This window comes from Mauremys mutica, chromosome 4 (genome assembly GCF_020497125.1).
Source record: "Mauremys mutica isolate MM-2020 ecotype Southern chromosome 4, ASM2049712v1, whole genome shotgun sequence".
NCBI classification, from domain to species: domain Eukaryota; kingdom Metazoa; phylum Chordata; order Testudines; family Geoemydidae; genus Mauremys; species Mauremys mutica.
In genome coordinates this window covers 73,064,503-73,087,221 of record NC_059075.1, presented here as the reverse complement: position 1 = coordinate 73,087,221, position 22,719 = coordinate 73,064,503, and the positions used below count along the sequence as shown (strand labels likewise).

The 22,719-nt window shown below is 51.4% G+C and overlaps 1 protein-coding gene across 8 annotated transcripts in view; it reads left to right on the top strand.

Annotated features, from left to right (window-relative positions):
* The window catches only part of DGKZ (diacylglycerol kinase zeta), a 108,177-nt gene that overhangs the window by 6,216 nt on the left and 79,242 nt on the right, over nt 1-22,719 (top strand). The window contains exon 1 of one of the 8 annotated variants that reach the window (XM_045015608.1): nt 13,311-13,644. The exons of 3 other annotated variants lie outside the window; for them this stretch is intronic. In XM_045015608.1, coding sequence (XP_044871543.1) covers nt 13,586-13,644 — 59 coding nt within the window. In that variant the 5' untranslated portion in view covers nt 13,311-13,585. Of the gene's footprint in view, nt 1-13,310; nt 13,645-19,378; nt 19,751-22,719 lie in introns of those variants that run through there. 4 more of the 8 variants (XM_045015610.1, XM_045015605.1, XM_045015607.1 and 1 more) reach the window with 4 other exon arrangements.

Here is a 22,719-nt window from a genome sequence, read left to right as displayed (position 1 = left end):
GATATTTAGTGCCTTCCAGAATTAGCTCCTGTGGTTCATGGAGTGGTGGAATGGGGGCTCAGTGCACAGATTATATTTAGTGCTTCCAGCAGCAGGTTCGTGCCAACCCTGCTAATGACGCTGAATTATGCCACAAACTCACTGACTCAGGGACAACTACCCCACTGGGGAGATGCCTCCGAAGTACCAGCAATTCTTGCTCCCTCTGCCACCGCGATAAGAGGCTAAGCAGGTGCCAGATTTTAATGCTTGACGCTCTGACAGTCACTCATGCTGTGACTCTGGGCAACGCTTAAGCCAAAATTGTCAAAGTAAGCGGCATAAAGTTAGGCTCAAATCCCCTTTTATTTAGGCCCTTCTACTGAAGTGGGCTGGTTTCCCACGGTTCTAGGCACCTGTAGCTCCCAGGCCTGGCAGCAGCAATCAGGGGTGCTTGGCCACTGTGGGAATCAGACCATTTACCAGACTGAGGTGCCTCATTTTAGGCCTGTATGGTTGAATATTTTGGGCCACACTCTGTCCTGCACTCACGCCCAGACAAGCCCCCAATGGGGAACCCGCCCTGGCTCACTGGCCCAGGTAGCCCTGCACAGGAAGTGACACATTCGGATTCATCTGTGACACTGGCTGAGTCAATAATCATCCCCGCACCAGCTGCCCCAGTGCCAGGGAATCAGAGACTGCCCCAGAAGACATATGGCAAGTGACGAAGCCCCTGAAGCGGAGCATCCTCTTCTTTCTCCAGCAGAAACCTGGGGGCTGCATGGCAGGGCTTGGGCCTGTCCCTGCTGCAGCCTCAGGGATCTCAGCAGTTTGGGTCTCTCATGTCTTTGGCACCTCCGCAGAGGTTCCCTGCAGGTGCTTGGGATGCAGCTCACAGCATGAGCCTCCCTTCACCATCACAGCCTCTCAGCTCTGTGGGCTGTGCAGGAAGATGGGCATGGGCAGAGACTGGGGTGGGAGGCGGGCGTGGGAGGGCATTGCCCCCCCACTGGATACATCACAGAGTTGCTGCATGGTGGTGGGGGCTCCCAGATTTTGTCAGTTTCCCCACATGGGCTGCCTCAGGAGAGGGCAGGAGAGCAACTCCTCACCCTCGCAGCAGAACTCCAGCGTGGGTCCGTTTCAATTTTACTAGTTTTTAAAATAAGAGACTTGTCCCTGAAACACAGACCTCTAGACATAGGGGCCACATTCTAATCACATCGTAGCAAGTGAACGTAAGATCTGAGCTTCTTCCCAAGCGTCTCAGTGTACAGCATTGAGTGTGTCAAGCCCAGGTGAGTGACCGAGAGAAGAGGGAAGGTTAAATGTGAGTGGAATGTGCTTAGGCAGATGGGCAAAGGGGAGAGGCTTTAGCAACAGATTTCTTTGATGTGTGCATTGCATGTGCTGAAGAAAATCATAATTACTCGACAGGGTCCGTTTTGTGCTGAGAAAACAGTTTTCACTTGTTTTATTGAACAGCAACAAAGCCCTCCCATCCCAGGAGAACAGGGTGTTTTTCTTTCAAAAAAGGTGACATAGGGAAAGAGAAAATGTAATCTACCAGTCTTTCTGAAAGACACACATTTTGACGTGTCATATAAGGATTTCATTTCAGTTTAGTAATGTCAACAACATAGTTACATGAAAGTGTTCAGTTCTATTTATTCAAGAATTTGTTTTTATGCTGTGTTGATTTTTAAGTGGTAGCTGGTAAACATGGCAAATAAGTTAAAACAAAAAACTACGGGTGATTAAATAACGAATGAACCACATTTGTGATTTCAAGTACACTGTAATTTAAGTATCGCTAACAATCGCTAAATCCAGCAGTTAGACCTGTTATTAATAGTATTATGACCCTTTCCTCCCCCAAAATATAGAAGTCAAACTATGCCAATGCAGCTGGGCCTGTTTGCACTGCACCCCAGAAAGCAAACAGCAGGGGCACAGAGGTTAGACAGTGTGCCAGCCTGAGGCTAAGCTGTCCCTCTGGCTTGGGCTTGTTGTTGCTCATGTGCCCAGGACAGGAAATGTGCTGTGGCTCTGGCAAGGGCAGGAGAGCAGCAGGGAGTGAGTCCATTTCCCTTTTCCTTCTCAACCAGCAGGGCTACACCTGGGCTCTGGGAGACTTCCCCGAAGGCAGCAGCCAGCTCCAGCACTGGTCACCTCAGCTGGCCCAACTGCACACTCAGCAATCCCTAGCTCTTGGCCCTCTTTTGCTCTACCAAGGCTGGGGCTAATAGGTCTCATTCCTGCCCTGCCAGACCCTCTCCTCTGGGGTTGCTTGGGCCAGTCAGCCCCTCTGTTCTATCCTGATACTTTCTGCTGACAGCCCCATACTGCCCCTCTTGAGGCAGAGCGGGGCCTGCTGCAGCAGCCTCGTGCTTATTGCCTGCAGTGGTCCAGCGATGAGCTCTTATCTGCCCTGGCCTCCAGCGTGGCATTAGCCCCACACGGAGACCGGTTGTGCTGTAGCGTGTCTGCTCCTATGCCTGCTTTGCAGAGAATGAGGCCCCAAGGTGAATCATGGGCCGCTAATGAGGGCTGGGGCTACAGCATCATGGCTTCTCAGCAGGGCCACAGGGATGGCAGGTAGTATGCACCTGATGCTTCTCACAGGCTGTGCCAGGGAGCTAAATATAACCCAGAGCCGCGGGAGGGGGCTGCTTTGCATTGTAAATAGCGAGGTGGGGGGAGAGCTCTATGGCAGCCTGCTTCACATGCAAAGGGCAGAGTGGAGCCAGGGAGAGCCAGCAAGACCTGCGGAGGAGAGGAATCTGGACAGCCAGGGGAGCTGGTTGCATCTGCACCTCTGCTCTCATTCAGCTGTGGCTGGCTCCTGTGCAGCCCAGGGGTTCCAGCTCATTCATTAGCTGCTCTGCTTGCTATGTTGCAGAGAGAAACTATTGAAACACGGGTAAAGCTAAGGCATCCAAACCCCAGAGAAGGCAGCTGATACCAGGAGACTGAGGACAGGAGAAAAACTGTGCCCTGCTCCACTTCTGAGGCCTGGTCTACACTAGGACTTTAAATCGAATTTAGCAGCGTTAATTCGAACTAACCGCTCAACCGTCCACACCAGGAAGCCATTTAATTCGAACTAGAGGGCTCTTTAGTTCGAATTCGGTACTCCACCCCGACAGGTGGAGTAACGCTAAATTCGACATGGCTAGCTCGAATTAGGCTAGGTGTGGATGCAAATCGAACTTAGTAGCTCCGGGAGCTATCCCACAGTGCACCACTCTGTTGACGCTCTGGACAGCAGTCCGAGCTTGGATTCTCTGACCAGCCACACAGGAAATGACCCGGGAAAATTTGAATTCCTTTTCCTGTCTGGGCACTTTGAATCTGACGTCCTGGCTGGACATCGGGGCGAGCTCCGCAGCACCTGCAACAATGCAGAGCTCTCCAGCAGAGGAGTCCGGCCAATCCAAGAATAGAAAGAGGTCCCCAGCATGGACAGACCAGGAAGTCCTGGATCTGATCGGTGTGTGGGGCGAGGAGTCTGTGCTGTCGGAGCTGCGCTCCAACAAGCGGAATGCAAAGACCTTCGAGAAGGTCTCCAAAGCAATGATAGAGAAAGGATACAGCCGGGATGCAACGCAGTGCCGCGTGAAAATCAAGGACCTGAGACAAGGCTACCAAAAAGTCAGAGCAGCAAACGGACGCTCCGGAGCCCAGCCCCAGACATGCCGCTTCTACGAGGCACTGCATGCCATTCTAGGTGGGTCTGCCACCACTGCCCCACCAGTGACCGTGGACTCAGTGGATGGCATAGTGAACCTGGACAGTTCCTCCTCGATGTTCGCCGATGGGGAAGATGAGGAAGGGTCTGTGGAGGACGGCGCAGGCGACAGCGAACACAATACCGCTTTCCCTGACAGCCAGGATCTCTTCATCACCCTCACAGAGATCCCCTACCAACCCTCCCCGGCTGTTAACCCGGACTCTGAATCAGGGGAAGGATCAGACGGTAAGTGCTATAAACATGTAAACATTTATTTTTTATAAAACAGGTATAAAAAAATAGAAATACTATATATAAAATTTTCAATGAAAAACTATATGAAAAGTAGGTCCACACATATAGGGATTGAACAATAATCCTCCAGGGACAATTCAACAAAGGTCTCATTTAGGTCCTTGAAAAGCCTCCGCAGGAGGTTCCTGGGGAGAGGTGCCTTGTTGGGTGCTCCGTGGAAGCACACTCTTCCGCGCCAGGACATCCTTATGTACATGGGAATCATCGCCTCCACAAGCATGGCCGCATATGGTCCTGGTCTCTGCAGGGCTTCCCTTAGCATCCGCTCTTTGTGACTCCGAGGGACCCACCTCAGGGTGATCTCGTTCATGAAATGCTGCATCTAATTAGGGCAATTAGTGTATTGTTACTGTTGTGAATGGTTGACTTTTACTTTGCATAACAATGACCCTCGCTTAACAGCCACGTGTTGTAGGCCACATAGGAAAAGCATACATTGATCTTTCCCGTGCACTGGCGGGAGTGGCTGGAAAAGGGTCAGAGTATATGATTTCCAGATTGCCTTTAGCGGGAGGGCACAGCTATCCATTAACTGATAAGCAGAATGTACTGTAAGGCTTACCAGGACTGTCTGCTAGACGGATTCAGCTGTCTCTCCCCACTTGTCCGCTCTCCTGTGCAATGCCGCAGCCAATGAGAGCGTATTCCGAAATCTCGAACTTGTCCTGAGATCTCGTGAGACTTGTTGCCCTGTATGGTCTTGTTCAGAGAAACTGACTAGACTGTGTTCACTGTTCGCAAACATGTATCTGTTCAAGGAAATCACTTACTTTTCCCATCACACAGCTTCGGCTCTTTCCCGGACTGCCCCGGCATCCCCCTCGCAGAGGCTGGCGCAGATTAGGTGGCGAAAGAAAAAGACTAGGGACGAGATGTTCGCGGAACTGATGGCCTGCTCCAGAGCCGAGGCGGCAGAGCAGAGACAGTGGAGGGAGACCCTATGTCAACAGCATCGCACACACATCGAACGGGAGGATAGGTGGCGGCAGAAAGACCAGCTGGCGACTCAAACGCTGCTTGGGCTAATGAGGGAGCAAACGGACACGCTCCGGCGCCTTGTTGATGTTCTGCAGGACCGCAGGCAGGAGGACAGAGCCCTCCTGCAGTGTATCTGCAACCGCCCTCCCCCGCCAAGAAGTCCTGCCCCCCCTCACCCAAAAGTACAAGACGGAGGGGCGGTAGGGGCCGTGAGAACTGTCACTGCACCACTGCATAGCGCTAATGTACCACACACCTCTCACGCTATAAATTTGTAGAAGTGCTTCCCTTACAGGCTCACCCAGTCCCAAATCCAAGTTTCATCCCCGCACTGTGTATTAGATTATTAAAAGCTGTTTGCTGTTATTCACTGTTTCGGTCACGTCTTTCGTGTCAGAGGATTTTTTTGTGTATGGGGGGGGGAGGGGATTTATAATTGCACGGTATAGCCTACATTACCAGGGTACAGACTTGGGGGCATGATCAACTGCAGGGCACACACACACTGCAGTCAGTAGGCACCAGGGTCACTCTGTGTGGTGTATGCTGCCCCGGGTCATTCTGTGATGTGTATGCTTGTCCAGGGTCCTAGCGCCTGCCACCCCCTTAATGTTAAGGCACGCTGCCCTTACCATGCACTTCCACCGTAGCAACGAGCCTCTCCGCTGCCCTGAGCCCCAACAAGAGCCCTCATCCACGGACAGATACTCACCCTTCCCCCACACCCCTCACCCCTTCCTACGCCCAAACCCGCAGCCCACTGCCGTCATCCAAACCCCTATCCAAAGAAGGCACCACTCGCCCCTTCCTGCAAACCCACCCCTTCCTGCAAACCCTCCCCTTTATGCACAACCACTTGCAACCGTCCCCCACCCCAGAGACCTATGTAGGAGCAGGAGGATGTCATTCCTCTATGGAACAAGCGGTCTGTACATCAGTGCACACCGTGCCCAGCACAGTATGCGTCCATGTTTCAACACCTGAACAGAAATGCAAAGTAAAACAAAGATTTATTAATAATGAGTGTTACAATTAATTTGCTTTAAAACGTGCTTTGGAAGTGGGGGAAACTTGGAGAACGGGGTATGTAACCGCAGATCGAAATCGACACATACAGACACAGGCCCAGGTTCAGTTTATCTTGAAAGCAAGTGGAGAGTCATAGGTTACCCTGCTCGCCGAGGAAACTTGCTTTCAAAGTCTCCCGGATACACAGCGCTTCCCGCTGGGATATTCTCTCGGCACGGGTGTCTGGCTGAGCGTAAACTGCAGCCAGGCGATTTGCCTCAACCTCCCATCCGGACAAAAAGGTCTCGCCCTTGCTCTCACAGAGATTGTGTAGCACACAGCAAGCAGCAATAACTACGGGGATATTCTTTTCGCTGATGTCCGAGCGAGTCAGTAAGCTCCGCCATCTTCCCTTGAGACGTCCGAAAGCACACTCCACTACCATTCTGCACTTGCTCAGCCGGTAGTTGAAGAGTTCCTTCTCTCTGTCAAAGGCGCCTGTATAGGGCTTCATGAGCCAGGGCATTAGCGGGTAGGCTGGGTCCCCGAGGATCACTGTAGGCATCTGCACATCCCCAACCGTTATTTTGTGGTCCGGGAAGAAAGTACCTGCCTGGAGGCGTTTAAACAGACCAGAGTTCCTGAACACACGCGCGTCATGAACCTTGCCCGCCCACCCAACGAAGATGTTGGTAAAACGTCCCCTATGGTCTACCAGTGCTTGCAGCACCATTGAAAAGTAGCCCTTTCGGTTAATGTACTCGCTGGCCTGGTGGGCTGGTGCCAGGATAGGGATGTGAGTCCCATCTATAGCCCCACCGCAGTTTGGGAATCCCATCGCGGCGAAGCCATCTATGATGTCCTGGAACTTTCCGAGAGTCACTACCTTTGAGAGAAGTTGCTCAACGATTGTGTGGGCTACTTCAATCACAGCAACCCCCACGGTAGATTTGCCCACGCCAAAGTGGTTCGCTACTGACCGGTAGCTGTCTGGCGTTGCAAGTTTCCAGAGGGCTATGGCCACTCGCTTCTGCACACTCAGGGCTGCTCGCATCCGGGTGTCCTGGCGCTTCAGGGCAGGGGACAGCAAGTCACAGAGTTCAAGGAAAGTGCCCTTACGCATCCTGAAGTTTCGCAGCCACTGTGATTCATCCCAGACCTGCAGCACTATGCGGTCCCACCAGTCCGTGCTTGTTTCCCGGGCCCAGAATCGCCGTTCCACACCATGAACTTGACCCATTGCCACCATGATCTCCACGGCGCGGCGTACCCTGCTTTGTGAGAGGTCTGCGCCACTCTGTCACCGCGCTGCCGGAGCCTCCTCGCCCGATTTCTCAGCAGCTGACTGTGGAAGAGGTGGACGATAAGGTGCGAGGAGTTGACAACGGCCATAAGTGCAGCGATGATCGCAGCGGGCTCCATGCTCGCAGTGCTGTGGCGTACGCGCTGTAACTGACAAGAGAAGGGCGCGAACAGATTTCCCGCCGGAGCTTTCAGGGAGGGAGGGCGTGATTGACGGTTCAATGACAACAGTTACCCAAAAGCACCCTCGACACATTTTTCCCCCAGGAGGCATTGGGAGCTCTACCCAGCATTCCAATGGGCAGCGGGGACTGCGGGAACTGTGGGATAGCTTCCCACAGTGCACCGCTTCCAAAGTCGACGCCAGCCCCGTTACTGTGGACTCAGAAATTCGAATTAGTGTATTTACTGTGGATACACAAATTCGACTTCATAAGGTCGAATCCACAAATTCGACTTAAGTAGATTCGAATCCACAAATTCGACTTAAGTAGTGTAGACAAGGCCTGAGATGCAGCCCATTTGTAAACCCCTTCTGCTGAGCCACTGCCTAATGGCCCCTTTGCAGTTGCTGTGGTATAGTCAGATTAAATGTCAGGTTTCAGAGTAGCAGCTGTGTTAGTCTGTATCCGCAAAAAGAACAGGACTACTTGTGGCACCTTAGAGACTAACACATTTGTTTGAGCATAAGCTTTTGTGGGCTAAAGCATCCGATGAAGTGGGCTGTAGCCCACGAAAGCTTATGCTCAAATAAATGTGTTAGTCTCCAAGGTGCCACAAGTACTCCTGTTCTTTTAGTCAGATTAAAGGAGCTGCACAGGGCCCTCAGGAGGGTACTCCCAATGGACAAGGCCTTCTGCAGGAGCTGCAGAGATGGTTATGAGCCCTGGCAAAAGCCCTGGGGAATAGGGTTGGACTGGGGACAACAGGAAGTGTGGCTGGGTGTTCTTGCACCCTGGATTCTCCCAAAAGCTGCAAGGCACACAGGCACCTGGGCAGGAATTAGGGCTCCGGGCAGTCCAAGTGCCTCCACTTTACCCTGTGCCAGGCTGTGTGCCAGCCTGAATGTGCCAACAGTCAGACAAACTACTACCAGATGCTATGTACTTGCAGGTGACACCATCTACTTCTGGATGGGACATTTCCCCCTGATGTGAAGTAAGGCTGGGGCTGAAATCAGAATAGGAGCTGCATCTGCATGGCCAACACACTAATTCCTGTGGCCTCAGCTAGCATATGATATTACTGCTCCCTGTATGGGTAACAGGCAGGTAAAGTAAAGGCTTATCCAGACCATTATCTGTTATAAGTGCATGGGATGTGCAGGGTTGGGTTTTATTAATTCATAAGATTAAAGTCAGCAGAACTTGACCCTTTTATAAACTATCCCATGTTTACACTGAGCACAATGAACTCCCTTCCCCATCAATTACAAGGTGGTCTAAATCTCTCTCCTTGACTCCACTGGCTGCACTAGGAACATAATAGAATAGCTATCTGGGTAAGGCAGTGCACACCACTGCTCTCTTGTGGATGGAAATATCACTGCTCAGTTGTGTGTCATAGGTCCTGTACTGCTAAACAGGTAATGGAGATTCTTCTTTAGCCCATGTGTCTTATAGAGCAGGAGCCCCTGAGCTCTATCCCTGATGCTCTTTGAGAGTCTCTGGGTGGTCTTGCTGTGCAGCTCATGGACTGTCACGAAGTCCTGGGTAGCTCAACACCGAGCAGAATCCTGGAGCTGCTGTCATTGAATGTGGGTGTGAGGAAATGAGATGCAAGAGCACATCAGCAGGGGGACTGTGTGCGGAAGGGAAGAACAGCTTCTTCCAGCTCAGCCTTTCCTCTGAATCCTGCCTGCTAGCCTTTTAATCACATTAATCGGCTGCACAGAACCACCTAATCGAATTCCCAATTATTCCCACCAAGCTGTGCCTGCAGCTCTTTGACAGAGCCATCCATCTAGGCTTCCCTCTGTGCATCTGGGAGAAAGGGAGTGCTGCTGCAAGAGGCTGCTGCTCACTGGCACTGCTGTAGCTAAGCTCACGCTTCTGGAGTCCCAGCTGGGTACCACTGTGGGGAAGCTCACACTGCCAGAGTCTCAGCTACACGCTGACAGGAAGGCCTAGTAGATAAACTGTTTGCTCCTTGTAGTTCAGATCTCCGAAGAATTTGGGGAGGTGTCCCTGACTCCCTGTGTTTCCCTTGTTCCACGTGGGTAGATGGATTCACTTGCTAATGTATTCTCCTTCCACCTGCCCTGCTCTAGCTGGAATCCTGTCCATGGGACTGAGGACGTGGAAAAAATCCAGCCTGTGCTATGTGTCAGGGAGTCACTTGGCCACTCCTGCTCTGGAACTCAGTCAGCTTTTTGAGCAAGAGTTTGTTCCCCTCTCAGGAGCTGCATAGAGTTAGGCAGGTGCTTCCTGGGCTCAGCAGGCTGAGAGCTCCCAGGCAGGGGCCTCATTTCAGAAAACTGTTGTGGCAAAGTTGTGTCAGAATACAGCACATAGGTGATATTATAGCCTGAAAAGGTGGGAGAAGTGGAAGTTCTAATGGAGCATATAGACCTCTGAAAAGTTTAGGGGAGGGCAACTCCCGTAGGAAACGAGGCCCCTGCTCCTAAATGCATGGGGGAGGCTCTCACAGCCCCATTTCCTCCATGTAAGTGCAGGCTGTTTCACACTGAGTGTAGCCCAGGTCCTGGCTTGGGAAGGGCTGGCTTAAAGTGGTTTCCATTCTATACAGGGTTTACAGTTTGGTTCAATGGCTCTCAGCACCCCCACTCTACAAATTGTTCCAGCGCCCCTGGAGGCGGCGGGCTACGACCGAGCCTGGCTATGTGGAGGGCAGGCACGTGCCATTCCCAGCACCCTGCTCTAGCCCGGTCCTCTCCTCTTCCCTCCGCGGCGCGTTCCTTGCGCTCGCTCAGTACGTGTGCAGTGCGGCGGAGAACCTTGCGCCATCTTCTGGCAGGCTTCTGGAAGTACAGTACCATGCCGGCTGGCCGGGGAGTGCTGGGGCAAAGAGATCCCGTCTTAGGGCTGCTGCAAACTGCCCTGGATCTGCTGCATGGTAGGGGAGAGTCAGTTGGCAATTTCAGGTCCTCCCACGTGGGTGTTAGTGACACAGGGATGCAGCCTGTCTGTGCTTCCCCGAGTTTTCTGGGGGCAGTGTCTGTGAGGGAGTGACAGGGGCAATCCCAAATCTGGGGCAGAGCAGGTTGGCGTACAATCCCTGGGCTCTTTTACCCCGTAACCCTCATTCAGCAAGTCTGGGCTGTGTTAAGCCTCTAGACCTGCCTGGTGTGATCTAGGTTTCCTGAAGCCTGAGCAGACTGACCAGGCTGCCTCCGCTCCTGTGCTGTTCACCAGACACTGGCCCAGAGACGCCTTTCTAGCATTTATACTACGCCCGGTGCATGCTGGGGCAGGACTTTGGAAGTTCAGAGAGCCTTTCTTGAGGGGATACACATGCAATGTGAATGGGATCCAGCGAGGGACCTTGCTGGAGCATGTTTGTGTTTCCATTAACCTGCCACAGTACAGGAGGAACAGGTCACAAAAGTGCCCAGTGTTTCCCTGGAGTTATGCGGCCTAAGTAAGTAGGAGCTGCTGGAGGCTAAAAATGTACAGGGAAAGTTGGCTTGTGTTAGCCCTACCATCTACTTTGTAATGAAAGAGGGAGAATGGGAGGGGGAGGTTACAGAAATATGAAAGTCTCAAAGAACAGGGGGTTCCTTTGTGTGGCAAGGTCTTGATCAGTGGAACTAGAGTCACAGGGCCAGTGTTCCTTGGATAGTGTCTGTAACGGCCAGGGGAATTATCATCCCAAATTCTGGGTCAGAGACTGACATGCAGTGCTTGGCTCTTCCACCTTTACTCGTGGGGGAATCCTGCACCCAAAAAATTAAAAATTCTGTGCACAATATTTTAAAATTCTGCAAATTTTATTTGCCAAATAAATGTGAAGGCTCCAGGATGGCATTAGGGAGCACAGGCCACTGGCTGCACAGAGGCAGGAGATCACTGTGCGGCTCCCTCCCACCCTGGACATGGACTCAGTGGGGAGGCTGCATCCAAGCCTGACACAGCACAAGGACTGGGCCTGCCCCAGAAACATGCCCCTCCTCCATGCCACGTGCACCAGGTGTGGGCAGGCAAGCTCAGCAAGTCAGGATCCAAGTGTGGAGGGACTTAGTGTGGGGGGATCCCGCTGTGGGTTGAGAAGGTTCTGTGTGGAGCAATCTGGATGTGGGCAGCTCAGTGGGGGATCTGGGTCCGGGGAAGATCTGGATGCACAGGGGCTTGTTGGGGGGTTCTGGGTGCAACGGTAATGGGACTCTGCAGGGAGGTCCAGGTGAAGGTGGTTGGGGCTCAGCGGGGGGGTCTGGATGTGGGGGGGGTAGAGCTTGGAAGGTGGGTCTGGGTGTGAGGGATTCGAGGGGGGTGTCCAGATGCTGGGGGAGTGTGGCTCAGTGGGGTGGGGATCCGGGTGCGGGTGGCTCGTTGGGGTGATACACGTGCAGGGGGAGTGGGGCTCATTGCGGAGGTTCTGAGTGTGTGGTGGGGTGAGGATCGGCGGGAGGGTGTGAGTATGAGGGGTTCTGGATGCACAGGGGTTGGGTGGTTGTGGGAGCAGCTCCCTGTACAGGCATCCCTCCCCCTGCAGCTGAGGAGTGATGGGTGCAGGAATCAGGGTTGGGGTGGGGGTGAGGGTGCAGGGGGGAAGTTTGCAGAGCTTCCTGCAGCTGGGGGAGAAATCTGGGGGTGGGAAAAGAGGAAGTCCCATCCTCCCCAGCTCAGCCAGGACTAGTAGCTGAGCTGAGCAGGGTAGGGAGCGGAGTCTTCCCCAGTCCTACCACCTGCACCACAGTGATTTACCTCTCTGCTGGCTGCCCTGGGCACCCAAAACATACTGCTGGGGAGGGTCGCATAACTGCTCTTGTGGCTTCCCCATCAGAAAGTCATTTTTCTGTGGGGAAGCAAAGAAATCTGTGGGGGACATAAATTCTGCATGTGCGCAGTGGCACAGAATTCCCCCAGGACTACACCTTGTAACTGTATTCAGCAAGTATGGGCTGTGTTGAGCCTCTGGGCGTGTCTGGTGAGATCTAAAGGTTTCCTAAAGCCTGAGCAGATTCAGACTAAGCTGAGTAGCCATGTGCTTGTAAAAGTGCTCATTCTTGTCTAGCTCCCACCACATTACACCGGGCGGTCTTGCTTTTCCCCTGCTGACGCAGGTGGTGGCTGTGAGTTTCAGGTATGATAAGTCATCATAATAGACATGTTCAGACATATCAGTCTCATAACATAATGTGCTTTTGCCATTTCCACAAGGTCTGTAGCTTGTTTACCCGGCTTCCTTCTGAACTGCCACTACCAGAAACTGTCTCAGTGTTAGTTAGTGCTGTTTTGGAGTGAGAATGGAGTAGCTGCAATAAGACGGACTGAGTAGCTGTGATTGTGACAGTTCTGAGTTTTTCTGTGTACTGGACCTTTAAATATCTCAGGTCTCTCTCTGCCTGTCTTGAGCAGCTGCCATTTTCTGTGACTGTATGATGGGGGTGGAGGTGAGAGACATTCTATATTCTGCTATGGAGACTTTACTCTTGTGCTTTCTTGTTTTGTTGATCTGTTAATTTGTGGTGAAGTTTACTGGATCTGAAAGGTGCTTGGATCCCACTGGTGGGTGTGATATAAGAACCTGGATAGATGAAATGTTCCCAAGCCTGGGGAATACAACTGTCCCTACAGCATGTATATTGTGTGTTACTTGCAGTGTCTGAGTCAATCCTGAGTCCAGGCAGGTGGCAGCCTGGGGTGCCATTCAGTGTATTTGCTACTGAGGCTGCCTCTTTTGAGGTGTCTGGCTGATCTGAGGTGCTTTGCCCCTGGGGGACTGATTTCTCCATCCCAGAGTCCTGTGCACCAAGGCTTGTTTCCTCTTGCCTAAGTTGGAGTAGAGGCTTCTCTGGACAGGCTTCTGGGCATCCCAGCTCTGCAAAGGAACTTAGCTTGTGGTGTGGGCTGTCTGGGGCTGGAGCATTGTTCAGCGAGGTGCAGCAACAGCGTTAGCTGTGCTTTCAGGAAGTGCAGAAAGAGGAACCAGGTGAAGAGAATGAACAAAGCCACTATTCCCTCACAATTCTGATGGCAGAGAGCTGGCAAGGACCTGCCCGTAGAATGACTCCAAAACTCAACCACAGGGAGAAGCAGGAGAGTGGACCCAGGCTACAGTGAGGAACACCTGCCTGCACTGCAGCAGATGTGGCGGCACCAGTCATGGGACGTCCCCCAAAGCCTACCAGAGGCCACAGATACAAGGTACCCCCCCCTGTGCCTGGGTCTCTGATAGTTTTCTCTTGCTTGTTGGGCTGATGCCTTCTGCTTCTAGTGCTGACAGCAGCCACTTATATCTTACCTTGAGGGGGAAGGTTTCTTTGGAGCTTGCTGTGTTTTTTTTCTTTTTAAAAGGCAGGTTATAACTAATACTTCATTACAATATTTTCTGCAAAAGTGGCCAAATACATAAGAGTAGAATATCCTAGCGTTGCTGTCAAGTAGTTCGGTTCTGTTTTGATATCACATGGAAGGTAAAATATACCTTGCGAATGTGAATCCATCATATACTCAGTTTGTTGTAGTGTATCTATTGGGTTCCCAGATCCTTGCCTGTAATCCCCTTCCCTTATCCCAATGGCTGTGGTAGGGTATTGAGATTTCCTGGCTCTAACATTCAATGGGTGTCTACGTACATAGTCAGTTTGTTCCTGCATCTGATTCCATTGGCATATGGAGCGTGTGGTGTGTCCTGCTAGGGAAAGGGGTGGGGGAGAGGGTCATAAGACTGTCTGCCCCTCCCCCTCCCCCGAGTCTGTTGGAAATGGGTTGTGGATGAGGCTCCTTAACTCCTGCCTAGAAAAGGTTGTGGGGACACCTAGGACTAAGCATTTCGCTGGGGTGCCTGGCCCACAATGACAACCCCCCCAGATATCTAGCAGGGGGTCTTCCCCTTCCAGCCTTTACACACTGAGCCCTCAGCCTGACTTTGCCTGGTTCAGGGAGAGACACTGAGCTCACAGGGTCCCATCTCACTTCCAAAGTTACTTTTTTTCTGTGCAAAAAGGATTGGCAGCTCCCATCACCAGGAAACAGGTTTCCTTGGTGAAATCAACATCTCCATTATTAAACATAACTCTAAAACCTCGGTGTGTCCTCAGGGATGTTGATCTGTGGAGCAGGCCAGCACGTGCAAAGCTTTCAGTTAGGGCTGTCAATTAATCGCAGTTAACTCACACGATTAACTCAAAAAAATTAATGGCAATTAAAAAAATTAATGGCGATTAATCGCACTGTTAAACAATTGAATACCAATTGAAATGTATTAAATATTTTTGATGTTTTTTTACATTATCAAATATATTGATTTCAGTTACAACACAGAATACAAAGTGTACAGTGCTCACTTTATATTATTTTTATTACAAATATCTGCATTGTAAAATGATAGATAAAAGAAATAGTCTTTTTCAATTCACGTCATACAAGTACTGTAGTGCAATCTCTTTATCATGAAAGTGAAACTACACATGTATATATATTTTTGTTTCTTAACTTCACATTGTTTTATTTTAATGCATTGTTTGTACATGATTCTACATTTGTAAGTTCCATTTTCATGATAAAGAGATTGCACTACAATACTTGTCTGAGGTGAATTGAAAAATACTATTTCTTTTGTTTTTTACAGTGCAAATATTTGTAATAAAAATAAATATAAAGGGAGCAGTGTACACTTTGTATTCTGTGTTGTAATTGAAATCAATATATTTGAAAATGTAGAAAACATCCAAAAATATTTAAATAAATAGTATTCTATTATTAATAGTGTGATTAATCGTGATCAATTTTTTGAATCGCTTGACAGCCCTACTTTCCATTTCAAAATCTGTGAGGAAAACATTTGAGCACCTGGGAGAAAATAGAGAGACCTTCGAAGTGTGAAATAAGCTTGACGCTGACTTGGAAATGTATAGAGGGGATTAAACCCAAGTCCACTGTACAGCCCTATCCTGGGGAGATGCTGTCTCCAGCTCTGCAGCAACCTCGTGGTCTGCATCTGACCTTTTAGTTGCATTCCTACTGCTTGTTCTGACAGTTAAGCGTTATAGGCTTGAATTGTGGGTGTATGAGTGAGGCAGCAAAAGGAAGGGGCTTGGAACCCGAGAGGTTGTGGGGGTAGGAGATGCTGAGGGAGGGCAGTCTGGGGGAACGATAGTTTCTGAGGCAGCTATATGAGCTCAGCCCATGTCTCTCTCTGGGGTAAGAATTAGCTGGGCTGATCTCTCATTCCCAACCACCAAGGAGATGGGGAGGGATTTTTACTCTGAATAAAATGCAGTGACCTGTAATCAGTAATATTGGAGAATGTAGCGAGGGGAGTTTCCAGCAAGCTCCTGGGCTGCTCTGAGATCCTGCTCTCACGAGCTTAGATGCAGAACGGGAGGACGCCTGTTTGGCTACTAGCCCACCCTGTGTGTGTGGTGTTCCTGCCCATTCTTCCACAGAAAACAGGAGCATGTGGCTAGGGCTGGCCAAGCAGCAGGTAACAATCCTGCATGATTTAACAAGTCTTCCTAGCCATACAGAATAGGAGACACTGCAGTTCAGAACTTGTGCACAGGATATTGCCAGAGCTTGGTGCAAAGGGGGCAAATAGTGTTGGAGAGTAGAGTATGGTGAGTAATATAATTTTACAGCTCCCTGCTTCTTGCAAAGATCTTGCCATTTAGCAAGTATGATATGGCCACAACATGTGCTAGGCTAGAGAATACTGGCAGTGGGGGAATAGCGCTCACTGTTTGTCACAGGAACATATTGCAACCTGTGTGGTGGTTTGGACAAGGAAATAAGCAACCCGCCTTGCTTCTGCCTTTGCTGGAATCATCTGTTTGCTTAGGAACTTGAGAAATAATGTGTCCAGGTCTCTGTGTGACATGTGGGGGATAAAGAGAGACGTGGACAGAGCGCATGGGGCAGCTTTTAAGGAGAGGCACTTGAAAGCTGCTGGACCGTCCCTGCCATGTCTCTGGGGCTTTCCTGAATTGATATGCATCAAGAGAGCTGATTTTAGGGCCTAAGCCTGGGTGTGTTTTGGGGACACACCCAGGGAAAATTCAGATGGTTCGTCTGGGGAGATGCACAGTCGAGAATCTGGCCTCGCTTTCCCCTTGCTTTGATTTTAGTATCATCATTATCTGTATCCAGAGGCCCTAATTGGCACTGGGTATCATTGAGCTGGACACTGCGTTAACACAATGCTGACCAGAAGGGCTCACAGTCCAGTTTTAAACAGGATGCTACAGTGAGTGTAACAAAAGAGGGAAGGGGAAGCGCTCTTGTTTTTGAGTTTGGGCAGCAGCTTCCTGCTAGCATGAGAGAGGGAGTGTGAGCGACACTACTTTACTTCCTGAGCTGACAGGCTGACTGGGAGGGGGCTCAGCACATACAGGCCCCCTGCACTCTAAGGTGCTGAACACACAGTTGAGGGGCTGGATCTCCTGAGTTTTAATTCTGGCCCTGACAGTGGTGCCCTACATGATCTTGGGCAGGGCTCTTCCCCCTCTGCCTGTGTTTTCCCATCTGCAACATGGGGGACGTGGTCTTGACCCTCTGGGCAGAGGGATTGTGAGGCTTCAGGAGTTAGTAGTGTCAGCAGAGAATTTTAACAATGGGAGGTTGTCACAGGGTTTATGCCACTCACTGCTAGGGCACCTCTTTGTGGCTCGCCACTGGTTTGACACCTTTTCTTGTGGTTTCTCTGCCCTTTGTCCCAGTCTTTCACTCCGGGGCCTCTCTCACACTCCACACACTTCAGCGCTTTCTCTTCATCGCTTGGCCCTCTGGCCAGGTCACTGTAGTTTTTCCCCTTTCAGAGTATCAGTCTCTGTAAACAAACGGCCTCAGGCAATCTTCAAAGTCTAGTGCCTTGTCTGTGCCACTCCCGCAGCAACTGGTAGGGAGCCCAGGCCCACCTTCTACACTGGGTTCCGGCGTAGGGACCCTACACTCAGCAGCTAAGATCCAGATAGTTTCAGCCTTGCTGTTGTTTCCCCTAGGCTTCTTCCTACTCCTTTCTCTCCACCCTGAGAGTGACGCTGACTCTCTCCCCCTGGAGCAGCCCCTTTCTGCTCTCCTCTTCCTGCCTAGCTGGGCTTCAGATTCAATGAGGGCTGTATGACCAGTGTATCCCTCACTCGGTGCAGCCCATCCTGGCAGGTACATCCTTCTGAGCCATTTTAACTCCTTTAGGGGTGGTGTGGTGTGAACACCCCATCACAGAAGTACTGGATAAGTGGTAAGCACTAGTCCTTCTCCTCCTCCCTTTGCTGTGTAAACACTTTAGTCCTCCATACACCTTGCTATGGCCCATAGGCCAATAACAGTAGTAGCCACAGGAATCAGGCATGGGGTGGCCCTTGGGACAGGTCCTGAAACATCCTTGCCCCTCCAAGTACACTGTGAGCTGGAATGGGTTCATTTCAAAGCTACCTGCTCCTATTGATACCAGCTCCCATTCCAGTAAGGCTTCACCACTCAAGCATCTACCAGTGTGGCTATTTGTGTCTTGCTGTGTGAGTTGCTTGCAGGCTACTGATCCAAAGGGGAGCAACAGCAGCTTCCCATGGGGGAACCAAGTCTATGGAATGAGGCTGTCCCTGGATCACACTTTCTTGCTGCCTGGTAAATTAGGTCTTGCTAAAGCATTTCTGGGACATGGAGAGCCAGCTGAAGCCAAGGTGGCATTTAGACAGAGAATGGATGAGATTGGAGCTCAGCCTCTGACTTGCTTGGGGTGATGGTGACCAAGTGGCCTGAAATCTAGGATATCAACAGGGCACTACAGCAAGGAAGTTCACACAGCTAGAGTCACAGATGGCATTGCCTGGCAGTGCTGTGTGGAAGCTTGTGCTACTGGAGTCCTAGTTAACTCCTCCTTAACCAGAATGACACCATCCTCATTCTAATGTGGATCAGTGGCATTGAGTTTTGTCTCTGCGCGGCAGCTTTTTGGCTAAGAGGTGTTAACTGTTGTCATATGAGGTTGATTTGGTGTCAGATAATGTAAGGCTTCTTTAATGCACTAAGACAAATAAGGTGTTGAGACAATTGCATGAAAGTGAAAGGGTTGGCAGGATGTGGCTTTGCTGCAGATGAACCAATCCAAACATAACGAAGGCACTGCCGAGATAGTCTTTGTGCTGGCACCAACAAGGCACTGCTCTGAGGAAGCTCACATCAGTAGAATCTTAATTCAAGCTAAACAGGGTCAGTTCTGGTCAGTATTTAGATGGCAGACCTCCGAAGAACATCCCCAGGGTGCTGGTGCTTCAGCAGGTGGCACTATATGCACAGTCAGCACCAAACTAGTCTCCCTGCACAGTGCGGGAGCCATTGGATGAGCCATCCCAGCGAGGTCAGGAAGGATCCCACAGGGCTCTTTCCCCAGGGACTCTGTCAAATCCCCTTGGCCTCCTTCATTTCCCCCTGCAGTTTCCGCTGGCGAGTCATTTCCCTCCCTTCCTGCCCTGCGCTGGTTCCCCCCCCTCACCGAGCAGGCTGCCCAGTGCCCCGGGGAACTGTCCAGCGTGCAAGCGGGCGCTGAGCTGAGCGCAGCGGCAGGGCCGGGGACTGGGGCGCCGGCGGGCCCGGCCGGGCACGATAGAGTTGCGTGGGGCTCTGAGCTCCCTCCAGCAGCTCGCTGGGCCCGAAAGCGGCGGCCCCAGAGCGGGGCTGTCCCCTCCCCGGGGGCTCTGCACCGGCTGCCCCGCGCCGCATCGCCCCCGCCCCTTTGCAGCCCGCTCCCGCCTGGAGGCCGGAGCGGCCCCGCCGGCTGGCTGCAGTGTGGGGCTCCGACGGCAGGTGGGGCTGGCGGCCCGGCGTTGCGGCGCGGAGGCAGCGGCGCGGGCAGCTATCGGGGTCCTCGGGCGCTACCTTGCGCGGCTCAGCGCTGCCTCTTCCTGCATCGCTCCGGCTGCCACTGGGGCGCGCCCGCTGCCGGGGCCCGGCGGGGCATGAGCCAGGCTGCCGGCGGGGGCGGGGCGTGCTGTGCTTTCCCAGCCCCGGGGCCAGGCGGGGGGCCGGGCTGTCTCCGGCGCGCTCCTGCCGCGGCACCGCATGGGCAGGTGGCCCCCGCTGACCGCCGGCACCCACGGGGATGACAGGGGCGCCCGGCGGCAGGTGAGCGCGGAGCCCGGGGGCCGCCACGGGTCATGGAGCCGCAGGAGCAGGAGGGGTGCGCGGGGGCCAGCGCCTCCAGCTCCCCGTCCTCCACCAGCTCGGAGATCTCGCTGGAGCCGGAGAAGGGCCCCGCGCTGGGGCGAAGGCACAGCAACAAGAGATTCACGGGGCTCAGGATCTTCGGGCGCAGGTGAGCGGCGAGGGAGCAGCGTGCCCTCGTGGGAACTGGGCCGCGGGGCAGGTAGCCAGGGGCTGCAGTGTTCGCGGCCAGACTGTCCCCGGGGCCGCTTGCCTGCAGCTGTGTCTTAATGTGGGCTTTGGTTCAGGATCCTGGGCACCCTAGCCTGGCTTGCCCTAACACAGGTGCCTGCTGTGCTGGTGCCCAGAGCTCGCTCGCTGCCCCGAAGCTCTGGTCTTAGGGTCTGCACTTAAGTTTTGTGCGTACAGCTATGTCACTTACGAGGGGAAATAAATCATGCCCCTAACCAGTGTAGCAATGCCTGCAGAAGCCCCAGCCAAGTTATACCAGCAGAAAGGTACTTTTTGCCATTATAGCTTATTTCATTTTGGGGACTGGCTTGAGCTATACTGGCAAAAGAAGTCTTGCTGGTGTAAGCTGCATCTCTGCTAGAAGGGTTTGTTACTATAGCTATGGTTTTCTAATGTAGACCAGGCCCAAGTCTTTACTGTCATATTCCTGATGCTGCAACTTGCAGGGTGGGAGGTATGTAGAGTTTGGAGAGAACAAACTACAGTTTAGCATTTCCAAAGAACTTCACAAGTCCGGCACAACACCTCTTCCCCTTCCCTCATGCTTGCCATTGGACTTCTTTATTTTGTTGCTTACTATATGGTTAAACTTTGGAACTCACTGCTGCAATATACTATTGAGTCAGAAAACAAAAAACCCCACTAGTATAACAGCAGTGACATTGGCTTTTGTACAAGCGCAAGGGGTATTGATCCTCATACTTCAGAACATCAGTTGATCACTAGGTAGGGTCAGCAAGAAATCCGAGCATATAGTGTCATGAAACTAGCTTCTGGCTGTTGGAAATAGAAGAGGAGGCTACATGGACCATTGGTCTGTGTGTGTGTGTGTGTTTGTTTTTGTTTTTTTGCTACGGTGGGAGGTGATATGAGAAAGGAACTCCCTATTATTCATACCCAATCCATTTCCCCTAGACACACCTTTCCCTTGGTACTGTTCACCCTCTGGTGAGTGAACTTGAGCCATGTTGTTGCTGGTTCACACTTCCTGACGTTTGCTGATTCCTGTAGAATTTAGACTATGGTTCTTTGGAGCAGGGACCATGTCTTTTTACTGTTTGTGTATGTACGGTACCAAGTATAATGGGGACCTGATCCTGACTGGAGACTCTGGGTGTTTATGTAATAGAAATACTAAATAACCAGATTGGGAATTCTCCCCTGCAAAACCAGTGGAAGAGGTTCTGTGTGGGCTTATGTGGAGAATCTAGCAGCTCCTAGATATAAAGCCCTTGTCTCATCCTCTCATTGCATTGGATCAGCCTGCCTTGGAGGTCCGAGAGGAGGCAGGACTGTTCATAGATAATAAAGCCAGAAGGGACCATTTTGACCATCTAGCCTGACTTCCTGAGTAACACAGGCCATAGAACTTCCCGTAAATAATTCCTGGAGCAGAGCTTTTAGAAAAACACCCAGTCTTGATTTAAGCATTGTCAGTGATGAAGAATTCACCATGACCCTTCATAAATTGTTCCAATGGTTAATTACCTTCACTGTTTAAAAAAAAAAAACAAAAAAAACCCCAACAAACCCCTCCCCCAATTTTCATTATTCCAGTCTCTTATCCAATTAGAGATAAGAGCACAGCTGGAGTAGAGACAGAGCTTGGCTATCGAAGAAGTGTGTTGGGAGTGGCATCCCAGGAGTCAGTATTAGGGACAGTATGCATCCCAGATGAACAGAGAGGCACATATCAGCTGGGTTGGGGTATGGGGACTGGTGACCAGAAGGAGCTGTTTCTTCAGGTTTCCTGTTGCTCCTGTGTTTGTGACTTGACTTAGTGCTTGTGGGGCAGGGGGATCTCCAGACCAGGAAAGGTTGGGTCTCTTAGGGTATGTCTGTACTGGGGGGTGGGGGGAGGAAATCCATAGCAGCGAGTCTCAGAGCCCAGGTCAACTGACTTGGGCTTATGCTACAAGGCTCAAAATGGCAGTATTGATACCTGTAGTATAGTATAGATCAGAGGTTCTCAAACTGGTCCACGGCTCACCAGTGGTCCGCGAGCTCCATTCAGGTGGTCCGCAGATAGTTCCCTTTAAGGTGCGCATGCCTGGGCGGCCGCACACAAAAAAATGAAGGGCCACCCACCTAATTAGTGGAGCTGTGCAAGTGTGGCTCCACTAATTAGGTGCCCGGACCCTAGAGAAGATGTAAGGTGAGGGGATGGCCTTGTGGGGAATAGGGGTTAGGTGGGAGGGGGCAGTGGGGTGAGAAAAAGGGGTGGGGGGAATTTGAGATGTGCAGGACTGCGGCGGCAGCTAGAGAAAGAGGTGACTTTCCCCCGCTCCAAGGCTGTGGCTGCTGGGGCGAGACCCCCCCTCCCCCCACAGCAGGAGAGAGAGGGCACATCCATTGCATTAGAAAGGTAAGACTACTGGTATTAAAATATGAGTTTTGTGCTTTTATTTGTAGAACAAAAAACATTTATTATTAAGGTTTATTCACATAGCACTTTTATCGAAAACACTTTACAATAGTTAGCTAATGGTACAAGCAACATTTGGAAAGATCATTAAGTGGTCTGCTGTGGCCCTTAGCAATTTTCAAGTGGTCCGTGGAAAAAAAAGTTTGAGAACCATTGGTATAGATACTGCTATTTTGAAACCTGTAGTGTGAGCCCGAGTCAGTTGACCCGGGCTCTGAGATTTGCTGCCGAGAGTTGTTAGGTGTTTTTTGCAATATAGCTGTAGCCATAGGAGCAAGCACCATGTCTTCCTCTGTATCTTGTGCTCCTTTCTCCTTCTTCTCATGGGCCACATTCCATTCTTCGGCTGAGGAGCTTCTCTTCAGAAAGATATTTAAGCTCTCTGCTTCCTCTTTGTGCAAGTAGTGTCAGTACCGCTTGCTTTGATGGGGAGTGTGGGAAGGGGCTGTGTAGGTCTGTGCGCC